The 15791-nt window shown below is 33.2% G+C and overlaps 1 protein-coding gene across 1 annotated transcript; it reads left to right on the forward strand.

Moving 5' to 3' along the window:
• Positions 1–312: 312 nt before the first annotated feature.
• LOC107465098 (pectin acetylesterase 12) lies at positions 313–4747 on the forward strand. The gene is made up of 12 exons (XM_016084087.3): positions 313–604; positions 949–1031; positions 1213–1342; positions 1452–1525; positions 2023–2109; positions 2193–2317; positions 2440–2500; positions 2795–2848; positions 3000–3077; positions 3210–3315; positions 3412–3557; positions 4059–4747. The coding sequence occupies exons 1-12, from the start codon at positions 385–387 to the stop codon at positions 4164–4166; spliced, it is 1272 nt and encodes a 423-aa protein (XP_015939573.1). The 5' UTR covers positions 313–384; the 3' UTR covers positions 4167–4747.
• Positions 4748–15791: the final 11044 nt, after the last annotated feature.

Raw genomic sequence — 15791 nt, forward strand, 5'->3', positions numbered from 1 at the left:
AGACTGGAAACTGGAAAGAGAGAGAGAGACACCTTTTAAGATTTGTTCCGCTTCGAAAGGCGCTCGCATTAACCAAGTCGAGTTAATAATTCATTTATTTATTTCATTAAGTGTCCAAATTCAAATTTTTTTTTTGTATAATTTAAATTTGAAGCATAATTTTTTGTCTGAATATATTGAATTAAATAAAATGGTCAACGAAAAAAATGGTGTATATCGTTTAAAAAAAAAGCACCTGCAGACTGCAGTAATTAAAATTAAACTGGGGCAGTCTTATTCCTTTTCCGCCTAACCTTGAGATTCATTTATTTATTTATAGCCCCCCAAATGAGAGAGAGGGTACGAAAGCAAAGCACATTGCATAAAAATGAATCCTAAATCCTAATGCCACAGTTGGGAGTTGAAGTTTTAACAATGAAGGTCCTCCTTGTGTGGCTTGGCATTGTTGTTGTTGTTGTGTCAAGCAAGGCGTCTGAAGCGGTTGAGCATCGTTACGTGAATGCAAGTGATCTCAACTTGTTGGAGGCACATGAAGCTGGAAGGGCTGCCTACACTCTTATGGTAGGACTCACCCTTATTCAAACTGCTGCTGCTCAAGGAGCAGGTACACTACTCTCTATTCTCAAAACTTGTAATTATATTACTAAATTAAAACATTTTATTTTCTTAGCAACCATGTTCTCACTCTAAAATTGATTTAATTGCTTTTCAAGTAACATTTTGAAACCGTGCGTTCTTCTCATTTTTTTATAATTGCCTGTTGCTTAGCATTTACATAATCTACTGAAAGCAGGATTCTTTATTTTATTTATTTATTTATCTATTTTTGCCTTCATTTTAATGTGCTTTCTTCGGAATGTTTTCTGAGAATTTTTTAGGCTTAAAGATTTTTTTTTATAATGAACGAATCTACATAATTGGATTCTTTTTTTTTTTATTTTTTGACAGTTTGTTTGGATGGATCATTGCCTGGTTACCATTTACATCGAGGATATGGATCAGGAGCAAATAGTTGGATCGTTAATTTAGAGGTATCACATAATAATCTTTCATTCAATTAGTTAGATTTGTGCACTGTTTTCATTATCTTTTGCAACTAAGCTTAGTTTCTTGTGAATTGTTCTGTGAGTTAAAACAGTATCTTCTTGTTTGTTTATAATTGTATTCACTATAAAGGTTTCTATTGATATTAGAGTATAAATTCTTTGATAGGGAGGAGGATGGTGTAATGATGTCAGGACATGCATTTATCGCAAGAAAACTCGGCGCGGATCTTCAGCATTCATGGAAAAGGAGATACCTTTTACAGGAATATTAAGCAATAAGGCTGAACAAAATCCAGGTTTCCATTCAATTGAACTACTTTGATTGCTGCTCCCTTTGTGTTTTCCTGTTCTTCTACCTATAGAGTTAACCATCTCGTTCGACTTCTTGTTCGTTTGTGATTGTAGATTTTTTCAACTGGAACAGAGTGAAGATTCGTTATTGTGATGGTGCCTCTTTTGCTGGGGACGGTGAACATAAGGTAGAGTTTGAATCTCAGAGTCATAAAAATGATTTTTATTTCAGTTGTTGCTGTGGAGAAAAGGTGAATCCACTGAATGAAATGCGGTTACCTTGAAATTAAGTTTGGCATGCTTCTTTGAGATTCTGTAAATATATGAAGGTCTAAAATAAGTGAATCTAAATGTTCCTAGAGCACGCTTTAAATTGTATATCTAAGTACATAACCTGTCGTATCTGGTTTCACCAATTTCCCAAAGAAAGATGTTAGGTGGCTAATACTTTTTCCTTGTTTTCGTCTTACATTTGAACCAACACCAGTCAACTCTCTTTTTTTTACACTAAAAGTGTTGGTCCTCTAGTATTTCTTCCATTGGATACAAGTTTGGTGTATATTTGCACAATTTTGTTGTGAAAAAGCTGTATGATTAACATATGTGGGAGATAACACATTGGTAACGACATTCATAGAATAAGGGTTACCACACAAAACTAAGTGAATGTTGTCTACTGAGATAGGCTGCACGTCTGCAATTCCGAGGACAGCGCATTTGGATGGCTGCAATGGAGGATCTGATGTCAAAGGGAATGCGTTTTGCCCGGCAGGTTGTATTCATATCTGCAGATATACTGATATTGAAATTATACTTTCTTTCTACTCCCAGTTAAATGCAACTTTTGTACTCCAGGCTCTACTTTCTGGATGCTCAGCTGGTGGCCTGGCTACCATCATACACTGCGACGAATTTCGAGGTCTGTTTCCAAGGAGTACAAAAGTGAAGTGTCTCAGTGATGCTGGGCTATTTCTTGATGCGTAAGTTGCTAACGGTGGTATTTCATACAATCAATGCCAATTTCCATCGTGACTGCACCATTTTGGACATTTTCTCAAATTAACTGCTTACTTGTTTACTTGTTTCTCCCTCTGAATTATAGGACCGACGTATCTGGTGGACATACACTCAGGGATTTTTTCAGTGGTGTTGTAGGGTTGCAGGTATATCACTGTTTTTCTTAGGAAACCAAGTTATTATAACATGAAAGCAAAAATATATTATAAACTTGCCACTTTGTTTCAATATACTCTTGAAAGTTTGACTATGGACTTCTGCTATTTCAGAATCTTAGAAAGAACTCATTTTGTTTGCAGTTACTGAATTTTGGAAACCTTTGTTTAACATGAAAATATTATGTGCCAAATGAGAATTCTGTATGCTTTGCAAATTGGTCTTTTGACATGGTTATAACTTCCTCAGCATGATGATCAACTTCTTTTGTCCATTTATTGCAGGGAGTGCAGAAGAATCTGCCGCGTACTTGTACCAATCACCTTGATCCCACATCGGTAATCATTGATATCCCTTAGTGTGCAAATTTGGATATATCAAATTTTCAGATGAATGAACATGCACATTGCACAAATGATCCATAATTGTTGTTTGCTCTGAGTTAAACTTGCATTGATGTTTCTTCTTCTTCTCTCCCTTTTTTTTCAGTGCTTCTTCCCACAGAACTTGATTGCCGGTATAAGAACCCCACTCTTCATTCTCAACACTGCCTATGATTCATGGCAGGTAAATGTCTGTTTTCGTCTCGTACTGCTTGTCCTCTTAACTCCTTATGAGTCATATGATATGATTTCTGGTAGTGTTTATCCATTAAATCAAGTTTTGTAGACTAAACAGATATATTTTGCTTGTAATCAGATCCAGTCAAGCTTAGCTCCGACAACAGCGGACCCAGGTGGCAATTGGCATGATTGTAGAAAAAATTATTATAGGTGTTCTGGTTCACAGATCCAGTTTCTACAAGGTGGTTTGATGCCTGAGAGATCGCTTTTGTTAGAAGCAAAAAGGGGTTCCGACAAACTATTCAGTGTGTAACTCATTCATTGTTTCTGTTGCACAGGTTTCAGGAATGAAATGTTGAATTCTATGAAAGGCTTCTCAAGATCAAATCAGAATGGAATGTTTATCAATTCATGTTTTGCTCACTGCCAATCTGAGAGGCAGGATACATGGTTTGCGGATAATTCTCCTGTCATTAGGGAAAAGGTATTCTATTGCAATTTTATTAATCTCTAGTTTCTTTTCTAAGCTATCACCACTTATTTGTTATGTTAATAAAAATTCGTCAAACACAATTTTCCACTTTGAATTAGATGTTTGTTGAGTTCTGATAAGTTACATAAAGCATTAATTGTCTTGAAGTTTAAATTTTATTTTTGACACAATGAACCGAAAACATCCTTGTTCTGATAAATTAATTCTTATTTTTTTTATGTATTCCAAAGGATTTGCAAGTCAAATCAATTATGCTTACAAATCCTGAAAGGTTAACTAAAATAATTAGCAGAATATCAGAAAGTTAGTGGTCCAAATCAGAAATTGTAGTATGTTAATGTTATGCACTGATGATTTTTCTGATCTTCCATGGTACTGCCATTGAGATATACTTTTTTATTCATTTTGATCTTCCATGTTATCTGAAACTTTCTTATACCACAAAATCTGTGTTCAGTTCTAACCTATATATATGCATTAATAAAATTGCAGGCAATTGCTCTGGCAGTTGGAGACTGGTTTTTCAACCGTGCTGTCGTTAAGGACATCGATTGTGCTTACCCTTGTGATAATACATGCCACAATCTGATCTTCAGATGAAGCAAATTTTTATCAAATTGTTCCAAATTCATTCACAACATTCATTTGGGCCTCTTCTCATCAGCAATTAGGATATATCTTTTTCACCTAAAATTATTATACTAGGCAATTAAAGGGGGAAAAAAAAAGAGGTTGCTGAAAAGTGCAACAAGGTAGCATTTCTCTGTGATCGAGTAGTTGGTAAAGTGATTGTTGTTATGTATATGTTTAGTTGTGAATCCTTCGTTGCAAATATTGACAAATACTTGCATGTTCTTTGAGTACATTTAATGTATAGATTAATTTTAATCACCGAAAATAAAACCTCAGTGGTTAAGATTATTCTTGGAACACATTAAATATTCTTAAGGAATTTGCAAGGATTTCTCATCAAATATTTTTTGTTATCCAATATTTTTTTAGGTGATGGAGAGGCAATAAAACATTAGAATTAGGGACAGTTTGCATACTGTAACTTGGTAGTGATTGAACGAGATAATCTCAATCTCAATCTCATTTGAATATTTCCCTTCCGCCGGTTGCAATAAAATGTTTGGCATTCATTATTGGTAAATGACGATTTTCTCAATGCTCAATATAAATACTTTCATTATTTGACCATTTTTAAATTTGAAGAAATTAATTTTACTCAATATTATTCTGTTGAGGCTTATCTTTGATAATCAGCAATAGAACTCATGTTAGTAGTAATAGTAGTGTGTGTGAGTGGGTGTGTGTTGTGTAATGTATAAGACAAAAAAAAAAAAGGAACTGGCATCATATTTTATGGAAAAAAAAAATCACACACAAAGGAAAAAAAGATTTTCACTGTGTAAAAAATAATTATAAGAGCCTCTTTCTAATTATAAAGAGAGTACAAGGATATTTTTTTATAAATCATTTTGTTAATTTTTATAATTTTATCAAATTCTCAGTAAATTCTTTTAATTTAATTTAAAAGTCTGTAATTGAATCTCTATATTAAATAAAAAATTTTAATTAAATCTTTTTTTATTTAGTAAAAAAAGTACAATTTTTTTTAAATATTTATTTGTGTTTGATGTTGGATGAAGTATGAAATATTTTAAAACATAGGATTAATGTGTTTTTTTCTTAAAAAATGATTAGTAAGGATTATATATGTTGATTTATATCTTGTCTTTTAGTTACGAAAAAATATCTTATCTTTTTCTTAAGAGTTTTATTCCTAAGCGAAGATTTGAGACTCAGTTATCTTGGTTCTTGATTATATATCTTGAATATTGCTAGTTCAAACATGAGCCAGGAAAAAAAATTGTCTATTATGCATAGAGAGATATCCAAAGGCGTGAAAGTGAAACTAGGTTAAACGGTTAAACCAGTACAATAAACACATGCGATTCCGGTTTAAATAATAACGAGAAATTTTAGTAAACAAAAATATTTTGATACTAAATTGTAAATTATAAAATTAAATTTTAATAATATAAATTAAAATAAATATTTATTCATATTAATAAGAGTAAAGTATTATTTTTGTCCCCAATGTTTGGAGTAAGTCCCAAAGTTGTCCCTAACGTTTTAATCGTCCTATTTAAGTTCCTAACGTTTTAAAATTGACTCAATGTTGTCCTGCCGTTAGAGATCGGTTAACAGAATTGACGGTAGGACAAAATTGAAACAATATTGAAACGTTAGGGACTTAAATAGGACGAAAACGTTGGGGACAAAAATGATACATAAAAATAATTTTTAATTCAATTTTATCTTTCAATAATATCAATAATATCAATTTTTTTTACTGTACATAGTATTCAATTATTTTTAATTACATCTAAGTAAATTACACTTAATCATATTATTTTTATTTTAAATATGAAAAGTACCAGACCATAGAGGGTAATTTGGATGAAAGAAGAGTTAAAGGGGAAAAGGTATTGACAGAAAGAACAGAGAGAAGAAAGGGAATTTCATTGATTGACAAAAAGCAATAACAGAAAAGTGACAAAAAGCGTGAAAGGAAAATTACACACATGCTATAACTCCTATCATCATCTCTAGTTATCTGCTTTTGTTGAATACTGAATATTAGTTAACACTTCAGCTCCTTTCTTCATCATCTCTGGTTGTTGTCATTCTGACTGGTGATTTGTTGCTGATCACAAACACTCAGCTTGCCTCGAAAATGAAGGAAGCTCTCAGAAGGAACTGCTTTTGTAAGGATATCTGCTATTTGAACCGAGCCTGGAATGTGACTAACTCGAATTGTCTTTGTGTTGACATAGTTTCGAACGAAGTGCAGATCTATTTCAAAATGCTTGGACTTGGAGTGAAGGATGGGATTGGCAGCAAGTAAAACAGCACTCAAATTGTCACAATACAGCATTGGCGCCCCAGGTGAGGGATGCTGCAGCTCACTCATCATAGTTTTTATCCAGGACAACTCTGCTACTGCCTCTGCCATACTTCTATATTCAGCTTCAGTGCTTGACCTGGCCACTACTGTTTGCTTCTTTGACGCCCAAGAGATTAGGTTGGCTCCAAGAAATATACAATAGCCACTGGTGAATTTCCTATCATCTGGATCTCCAGCCCAGTCTGAGTCACTGTATGCAGTTATTCCCATGGAACTCTCCTGTTTCAGATGCAAGCCATAGCTGGCTGTTCCACTGAGATACCTTAGCACGCGTTTGGCCAGCCTCCAATAAGACTCTAGGAGAGCTTGCACAAACTGTGATAACTTGTTAACACTGTAACATATCTCAGGCCTTGTTATTGTCAGGTATTACAGGCTGCCAATGATTGACCTGTACAACTGTGGATCACAAAAGCTTGATCCTCCAAGGGTTGTGATCTTTGTTGTGGAAGGCAAAGGAGTGTGACACGGTGCACAGCCCACCATGCCAGCCTTCTTTAGGACCTCACCAATGTACTTTTGTTGAGTAAGTACTAGCCCCCCATCACATGTTTTATTCACTTGGATTCTAAGAAAGTAATGGAAATCTCCCAAGTAATGGAAATCTCCCATGTCTTTCAAGGCAAACTTGGCATTCAACTTTGATATGACATCCCTCACAATTTCTGGGGATTCTCCAGTGACTATGATATCATCAACGTATACAAGCACATAGGTCTTTAGTCCACTGAATTCCTTAATGAAGACTGAGATGTCAGGTTTGGTGGCAACAAAGCCAATTTCTCTTAAACCACCAGCCAGCTTATGGTACCACTCTCTTGGTGCTTGCTTTAGTCCATAGAGCGCTTTGGTGAGTTTGCACACCAACAATGGATCTCCTTGTTCATAACCTGGGGGCTGTTTCATGTAAACTTCCTCTGTCAAGTCACCATGAAGAAAAGCATTGTTGACATCTAGTTGCCTAATTGCCCAGGACTTGGATACAGCAATAGATAATATGAGCCTAATGGACACAGGCTTCACTACAGGACTATAAGTTTTTGTAAAATCTGAACCAGGCTTTTGAGCATACCCTTGAGCAACTAACCTTGCCTTATGCTTCTGTAAAGTTCCATCTGCATTATACTTTAATCTGAATACCCACCTGCTGCCAATTGCTTCTTTGTTGGGTGGAAGACTCACCAACTCCCATGTTTTGTTTTTTATTAGAGCATCATACTCAACATCCATAGCTTCCTTCCACTCTGGAGATTTGAGAGCTTGTGTTACTGATCTTGGCTCAACACTTGCAAGGAAGATCTTTGGCTTGACTATACCAGCTTTACTCCTGGTGATCATTGGGTGAGAGTTGACTGCTGCAGTTTGATAAAGAGGTGCTGATTCTTTAGAGGTTGGTAGCACAGTTTCAATGTCATTAATTGGAATTAAAACTGAACTTAAAGAGGCTGTTGTTGGCATTTGGGTTCTAAGAGTAGCACTGATTGAGGGTGTGACTGCTGGTTGCTGGAGTGTTGCTGATTGCTGGTTGTTGGTGTTGCTGTTAGACGGCTGATTGCCAGTTGAGCTTGTAAGGAGTCTTCGAATGGTTGGAATGATTGGCACATTAGGTAAGGTATCTTGTCTATCTGAGACATGTCCATTGTGAGCAGGATTTGTTGCTTGTCTATAGGGGAACTGGTCTTCAAAGAACACCACATGAGGGGTGATGATGACTCTTCCATCTTGGCTGAGACATGTATAGCCTTTGTGAGAGGTTCCATACCCAATAAAGGTGCAGGGGGAGGATCTGAAGTCCAGCTTATGCTTGTTGTAAGCTCTCTGATGAGGAAAACACAAACAGCCGAAGACTCGAAGTTGTTCATATGAGGGCTTTTTGTTAAACAATTTCTCAATGAGAGACATTCCATTTAGGACTGGTGTTGGCAGTATGTTTATCAACTTTGCAGCAGTAGTAAAAGCTTCTCACCAGAATTTGGTAGGTATAGATGCATTGGCAAGTAAGGTAAGTCCCATTTCAACCACATGACAATGTTTCCTCTCAGCAGCTCCATTCTGTTGGTGAACACGAGGATAGGAAAACCTGCAAATAATTCTTTTTTCCTGCAACAGCTTTGATAAGCTCACATGCTCAGCAGCATTGTCACTTTGCAGCATCTTTAGTTTAGTGTTTAATTGTAACTCAGCAGTTTGTTGGAAGTGATTAAATGCTTATTTTAATTGAGCTCTAGATTTGATTAGGTAAAGCCACGTAAATTTTGAAAAGGCATCAATGAAGTTTACAAAATACCAATGTCCATTATTGTCAGCAATAGGAGCTGGTCCCCAAATTTCAGAGTGTACAAGTTCTAATGGATGATTGTATATAGTTTGTGAAAGGGAAAAAGGTAAATGATGAGATTTGCCATACAGCAGGCTGAACAAGCAATTTTGGTTACAGGAAGTGAAATATGACAAGATTTTAACACCCTTGACATAACACTACAGTTGGGATGTCCTAATCTAGCATGCCAAACAAGCAAGTTATCTTTATTTCCTACTGATGCAGTGAAAGCTTCTGAAAAGCTTTGAAAAGTTGTGAACTTATAGAGGCCTTTGTGAACAACGCCCTGAAGCACTATCTCTTGAGTGTCTTTGGTTTTTATGCAGCACCTATCATCAAGAAATTCAAAAAAGACTTGGTTGTCATAGAAAAATTAATATACACTCATCAGGTTTTCGGTAATTTTAGGCACACACAACAGTTTTGTAAGATATAACTTTTTAGAGCTCAAATCAGATTTAATACACGATTTACCAACAAAAGAAATGTGCAAACCTATTCCATTGCCAACAATGACTTGCTCATTGCCACAGTGCTCTTCCTTTTCTAACAGGTTCTGTTCATTGTGAGTCATATGATGAGAAGCTCCAGAATCAGGATACCAGTTTGGGTCCTGAATTGTGGCAGGTGTTGCCAGTACATTACAACAGTTGGCATGAGGCTGAGAAATATGCTGAGAGGCCTGATTGCTTCTATTTCCACTGTTGTATAATGATCTATTTTGATTGCTATATGCCTGGTTGTGTCCACTGCTATATCCTTCATTGTTGTATCCTCCATTTCCATTTTCATACTCTCCTTCATAGGTGTCTTCACTGTACCTATACCAGCAAATTTTTGCTGTATGACCTACTTTGTTACAAACCTGACATTGAGGTTTCTCATTCGTATAGCCTCTTGGATTCTGCATTCTACCTCCTCGATTGAACTGGCCTCTATGGAATTGTCCTTCATTTGATTGTTCCTGCAGTGAGGAGTCTTGAGTAAACCTTCCACCTCTGCCTCCTCGAGACATTCTTCCTCCTCTTCCTCGAAAGCCACCTCTAAAGCCTCCTCTAGCGAATTGAGCAAGATTAGCTTGTACAAACGCTTCAGGCTTTCTAAACCTGGAGAGCATACTCTCATGTGCGAGCAACAAGGCTTCCAATTCAGCCACTGTTATGCTTTGAGCTCTTGCTAACACAGAGGTGTAGACTGAGGAATATTCTTCAGTAAGACCATGCAAGATTGCATTTACATGATCGGTCTCATTGATTACCTCTCCTACAGAAACCAATGCATCAATAGTTCCTTTAATTGAAAGTACATACTCTGTCACAGACGCTCCAATCTGAAGAGTACTGAGCTTGTGTTTCAGCTGCATGACCTTTGCCTTGATCTGAGAGGCGAAGTGATCCTCCAACCTCTTCCACACTTGATGAGTGTAGGTACATCCAACCATTCGTGTAGTGAACGGCTTGCTCATTGAGGCTAAGAGCCAAGACTTGAGCAACGCATCTTGCTTTTTTCACTGTTGATACTGTGGATTCAACACTGCATCAGTTTCACCGTCTTCAACTACATACTATCGAGGAACTCCTCTTCCTGTGACATGATTCAACATATCATTCCCTTCAATTGTTGAGAGTGCTTGATCTTTCCACTGCAAAAAGTTATCCTTATCCAGCTTCATTGAGATCGGTGTTGCGATGAATCCCTGAGCCATTGTAAGAAGCTAGGGTTTTCTTGTTCTTGAGACTTGGTCTTTGCGGAAGCTATGGCACCTATGCTCTGATACCATGAAAGGTACCAGACCATAAAAGGTAATTTGGATGAAAGAAGAGTTAAAGGGAAAAATGTATTGACAGAGAGAACAGAGAGAAGAAATGGAATTTCATTGATTGAACTCAGATTGAAAGCAAAATTGGTATACAGTGATGAGAGTGGTCACTTATATAGAGAGGTAGAACAGAGAAGCTGCAGGGGAAGCTTCCAGCCCCTTTCAACAGTTTCTCAACCAACTAACTATCTAACAGCAATAACAGAAAAGTGACAAAAAGCGTGAAAGGGAAATTATACACGTGCTATAACTCCTATCAAAATAAAATTATTTTTTTTATAATTTTAAAGAATTTTGATACATTAAAGACAAAAGATATAATTTAGATTTTATTGTATATATATTATTTTTTCTTTCTGCAAGTTTATATACTAATTATTTTACAAATATTTCATGATAACTAAAAATCTTTAAGAGTAAAATTATAAAAAAATTAATATATTTAGAATGAAAATAATATGATTAAGTGTAATTTACTTATATGTGATTAAAAAATAATTGAATACTGTGTATAGTAAAAAATTGATATTGTTGAAAGATAAAATTAAAATTTATTTCTATGTATCATTTTTGTCCCCAACGTTTTCGTTCTATTTAAGTCCCTAATGTTTCAAAATCGTCTCAAGTTTGTCCTGCCGTCAATTCTGTTAACGGATTCCTAACGGCAGGACAACATTGAGTCAATTTTAAAATGTTAGGGACTTAAATAGGACGATTGAAACGTTAGGGATAATTTTGGGACTTACCCTAAATGTTAGGGAAAAAAACGATACTTTACTCTATTAATAAAAAAATATTGGTCTCTAATATTTTTTAATAATAATATAAAATTGTTCGTACCTTTTATAGAAATTACGAATTAACGAAATTTAAGAATTCTAATATGAGCCGTATTGAAATTAGGTTGGAAAGACAATTTGCAAAAATATTTCAATGCTTAAGTTGGCAGTGTTTTTGAATGATTAGGGGTGTCCGCAGATCGGATCGGATCGGATATGGCTAAAAATTCGATTCGATTCGCATTAAAATCATCGGATCGGATCGAATCCAATATCCGCAGCTTTTAAGGTTGGATCCGATCCGATCCGATGTGCACATTTGCGGATCGGATCGGATCGGATATCAGATATATCCGCAAAACATAAAAATATTTTTAAAAGCATATTTTTATTAAAAAAATATCAATAAAATTCATTTTTTCTATTCTTTTAAATATGTTTACTCTTAAAATAATATTTAACATACTTTTTTCAAAAATATGCGGATACCAACACAAAATCCGCAATCCGATCCGATTAGTGTGCAGATCCGATCTGATCCGATCCGATCCGAAAGCCTTACGAATCGGATCCATATCCGCAATTTTTGGATCGGATTCGGATAAACACCGCAGATATGCGGATCGGATCCGATCCATGGACACCCCTATGAATAATAGTTGTGGAAAGAATAATGTGTTACCTTTGAGTTTCTCTTTCTCTTTATTATACATTTTTTATATAATTATTATTAGACATTTACTCTCTTTAATTATTATTTTTACTGTTATAATTTAAGAATTTTTCAGAATTAATAAATTTATTTATTTTTAATGGTATTTACGTTAATCTTTATTACATTCGTAACGTGATATATTCGTTTAATTATAACGCCGGTGTTGTTATTCTTGCCGAGAACAAAAATACATATACTTAGATAGCAGTTGACTTTTTAATTATTATTTTGATATATGAAAACAATTAACAGTTCTACCTTCACCATTATCGCCGATCCAAACCATAAGAGGATCCGATCTAAAATCATAAAATAATAATAAGTTTCTAAATTCTTTGTACTGTATGTTATTATTATTAATCCATGTGTGGCTTGCACACATTCAGTCAAAATCCACCATTTTCTTAAAATAAAAGTTAACCTCCTTTTCACAACGTAACTAGCAATCCCTTTCACCCAGATCACCCCTTTAGCTTGTTTCTTCCTTTGCAACATGTTACAAAAAATTGCTGTTAAGTTTGATGCTCATCAACAAGCTCTTAATTAATTAGGTCTAGCGTAATTAGTATTTTATTTTATTTTATTTTTCTACCTTCTCTTTCATAAAATATTCACAAATTATATGTCGTCCATAACAAATCTTCTATTACAATTACAATAATAATATGTCCTTATCATCAACACCGTCATTATCAGCTCAAATCATGCATTATCATCATAATCAATTATTTCTTTATTATTAACACGCATGTCATATTTTATTACACAATATACAGTTATACAGATGTACGTACACATGAATACAGAGAATTTAATTCGAAAAAAAACATCGAGGAAAGTTTAACTATTAAGGAAATCTTTTTGGTATATAATAGTGAGATGAAAAGTGAAAAAATTACAACTAAATTTGTGATAAAAATATATTTTGTACATGATATTTTTATTATAAAATAGAAAATCTTCATTAAAAAATGTTATAGAACAAAGCATTACGCTTACATTAAACAATAATTTATAGGGGGATTAAGCTTGGAATGGCATATCCACCTCCGCCATTAATCCATTATCCTTCTCCGGATATTTTTGTGTTTGTATGGTGATGATTGTAGGGTCCCAGCAAACCGCTACTCAATAATTGGTTTCACAATTCACATGCATGGAGATTAAACATATCTTCTTCAAATAACGAAATAATAAGATCTTGTGACAAAAATGCTTTGACGGTGGTGAGGTTAGAAGAAGGAAATTAAAGGAGGTTTTTAATTGTTTCACTTTTACTTGTAATGTTTTTAATTTGGTGAAAACTCAGATACAGTCAACTTCACCTGAAGTTGATAGTCGACAGATATTAAATGATTAGGCTGATTTGACTAAAATTTCATCTAATTGCACTCGGTTATCAATTTTCACGTAAAGTTCTAATGGTTTCTACCTCTAAAATTAAAACTCCAGGTAAACCATTGGATATAATTTAAAAATGTTTTCCTTCCAACGTTAAAGCAAAGCGTTTTCACAACTACTAAACAAGTAGCCCCTACGTTTTTCTTTTATATTTTTTGAAAATTGTTTGCTAAATTAATTATTAAAATAATAGTGCTAGGTGAATTGGTCTTTTTTATATTCAAGTTAAACTAAATTGGTTCAATAGCTTATTGTCTTTAAAATAATTATCCACACTAAATGTCTGCATAAATCACATATTTCAATTATGCAACCTTTTTTTGTTGTTGCTTCTATGTTTATTTTTTTTTTCCTTTATTTTTCTTCTTCGTCAAAAGAAATTAAGAGAAAATGAAGAAGTAGTAGTAGAAAGGAGATGAGCACGAGGAGAAAGAGGAAGAAGAAAAAGGATAAAATTTTTGTATTTTTATTCACAAATTTCTGTGTTCTTCTTTAAAAAATTTTCTGAGACTATCATTAAAGAGGAAAAATAAAAATAAATAAAATAAAAAGTACAACTTTTTTTTTCACAAAAACTTCTTTTTCCTTAAAAAATTTCTTAATATTTTTTCTTAACATTTGTTAAAAAAATTTTGTCCCAAAATAATAAAAAAACACGTAAAAATATTAGTAATAAAAACACCGAAATTTATGAAGTTGAAAGAAGAAATTTATGAAGTTAACACAAAATAATTTCCTATAGAAAATAAAAAAGTATAGAATTCTTAATTATAAAATACATAATTTTTCACTACAAATAAAACACAGAAATTTGTATAAAAACAAAACATAGTGTATTATGTTTTAATAAACATAGAAATCCAAATTTTTTTCATTTTTTTAATTTATGTGTTTATCATCAAAGAGATGAAATAAAAATGTAGAATTTGTGGTTTTATTAAAAAATTTCTGTAGTTTTCTTTCAAATGTTTATTATAAGAAAACCTGTTCCTACAATTAAAAAAATAAAAAAAATAGAAATTTTAGTAACAAAAGCATAGAAATTTGTAAAATTGAATATAAAATATTTACATAGAGAAAATAAAAAGTACAAAATTTTTTTTACTATAAAATACAAAATATTTTACTACATAACACAGAAACTTTTTTTTTCTATTGTGTTTTTCTTTTTCTTCTTCTTCTACTTTTTTGGTTGGTCTTCTCTGTTTTGCATTTTTTGTTTTTCCTCTACTTTTTTTTTTTTTTTTTTTTTTTTAAGTGAAATTGATAAGAAAATAAGAGAAACAGAACAAAAATAAAAAAAAAAAGGAAAAGAAGGAGAAAGAAGACATAGAGGTTACATGTATGAAGAAAAGAGAAATAAAGGGGTTCGAAGCTTGTGATTGCACTTAGTTAATATAGATAGTTAGTTATAAAATTAACTTGGTCACATAGTATTTTTAATTGTTAAATTATCTGTCAGCAAACCTTTTAATTAAAAACATATAATAATTTTGATGAAAGTTGGCAAAGAGATATATCATTATTCATAAAGCTAAATAGATACAATATATATTCTATGACAAATTCTAAATAGCATATCTTTTGCGAAGGTTATGCAAGCTAAGTATAATTTGATCCTAACCCCTAATAATTTTATATCTAATTTGCAAATATTTAATGAGTAAGAAGACTTGATGATTGTGTGTGCACATGGACTCTATAATTTTGTCAATATGCCTGATTAAGCAAAACTTAATCTTTATAAGATATTCCAATTGCTCCAATATAATGAAATCTAATATTTAATAATTAATACCACACATAAAGCTTCATTTTCTTCTTCCTATATTTTGAAGATATGATGTTAAAATTTGAACCTTTTCTAACATCAGGTAATTGGACTACTCAAGAAATGTTGTGCTGAAAGGGAAATTAAAAGGCATCACTTCCCATGCTATGAAACAATTTTGACTCTGGGATTTTTATGTCAATTTCCAAATTAAATAGATTACCGAGCTAGTTCAATGACCTTTACTTTTGACATAAAATGATACTTGTTTTAAATTTGCACTTTGCAGATAGTCAACTCTGTTTCACCGGTAATCATTATTTTGGATGTAAAATATGATATAATAATTATTTATGTATTTTGTCAGATATATTTTTAAAGTATATATAAAAAATTATATTTTACAATATTTTTTTTTTGGTAGAGTTGAGACTTATTAAAGAATT

Source organism: Arachis duranensis, chromosome 9, assembly GCF_000817695.3.
Source record: "Arachis duranensis cultivar V14167 chromosome 9, aradu.V14167.gnm2.J7QH, whole genome shotgun sequence".
NCBI lineage: Eukaryota > Viridiplantae > Streptophyta > Magnoliopsida > Fabales > Fabaceae > Arachis > Arachis duranensis.

Excerpts from the sequence above, each read along its gene's own strand:
- LOC107465098 (XM_016084087.3), top strand. The coding sequence starts at position 385 with ATGCCACAGTTGGGAGTTGAAGTTTTAACAATGAAGGTCCTCCTTGTG. Across the intron at positions 1,032-1,212 it reads GTTGGATCGTTAATTTAGAG|GGAGGAGGATGGTGTAATGA; the intron begins GTATCACATAAT and ends ATTCTTTGATAG. Across the intron at positions 2,501-2,794 it reads GTGGTGTTGTAGGGTTGCAG|GGAGTGCAGAAGAATCTGCC; the intron begins GTATATCACTGT and ends CATTTATTGCAG.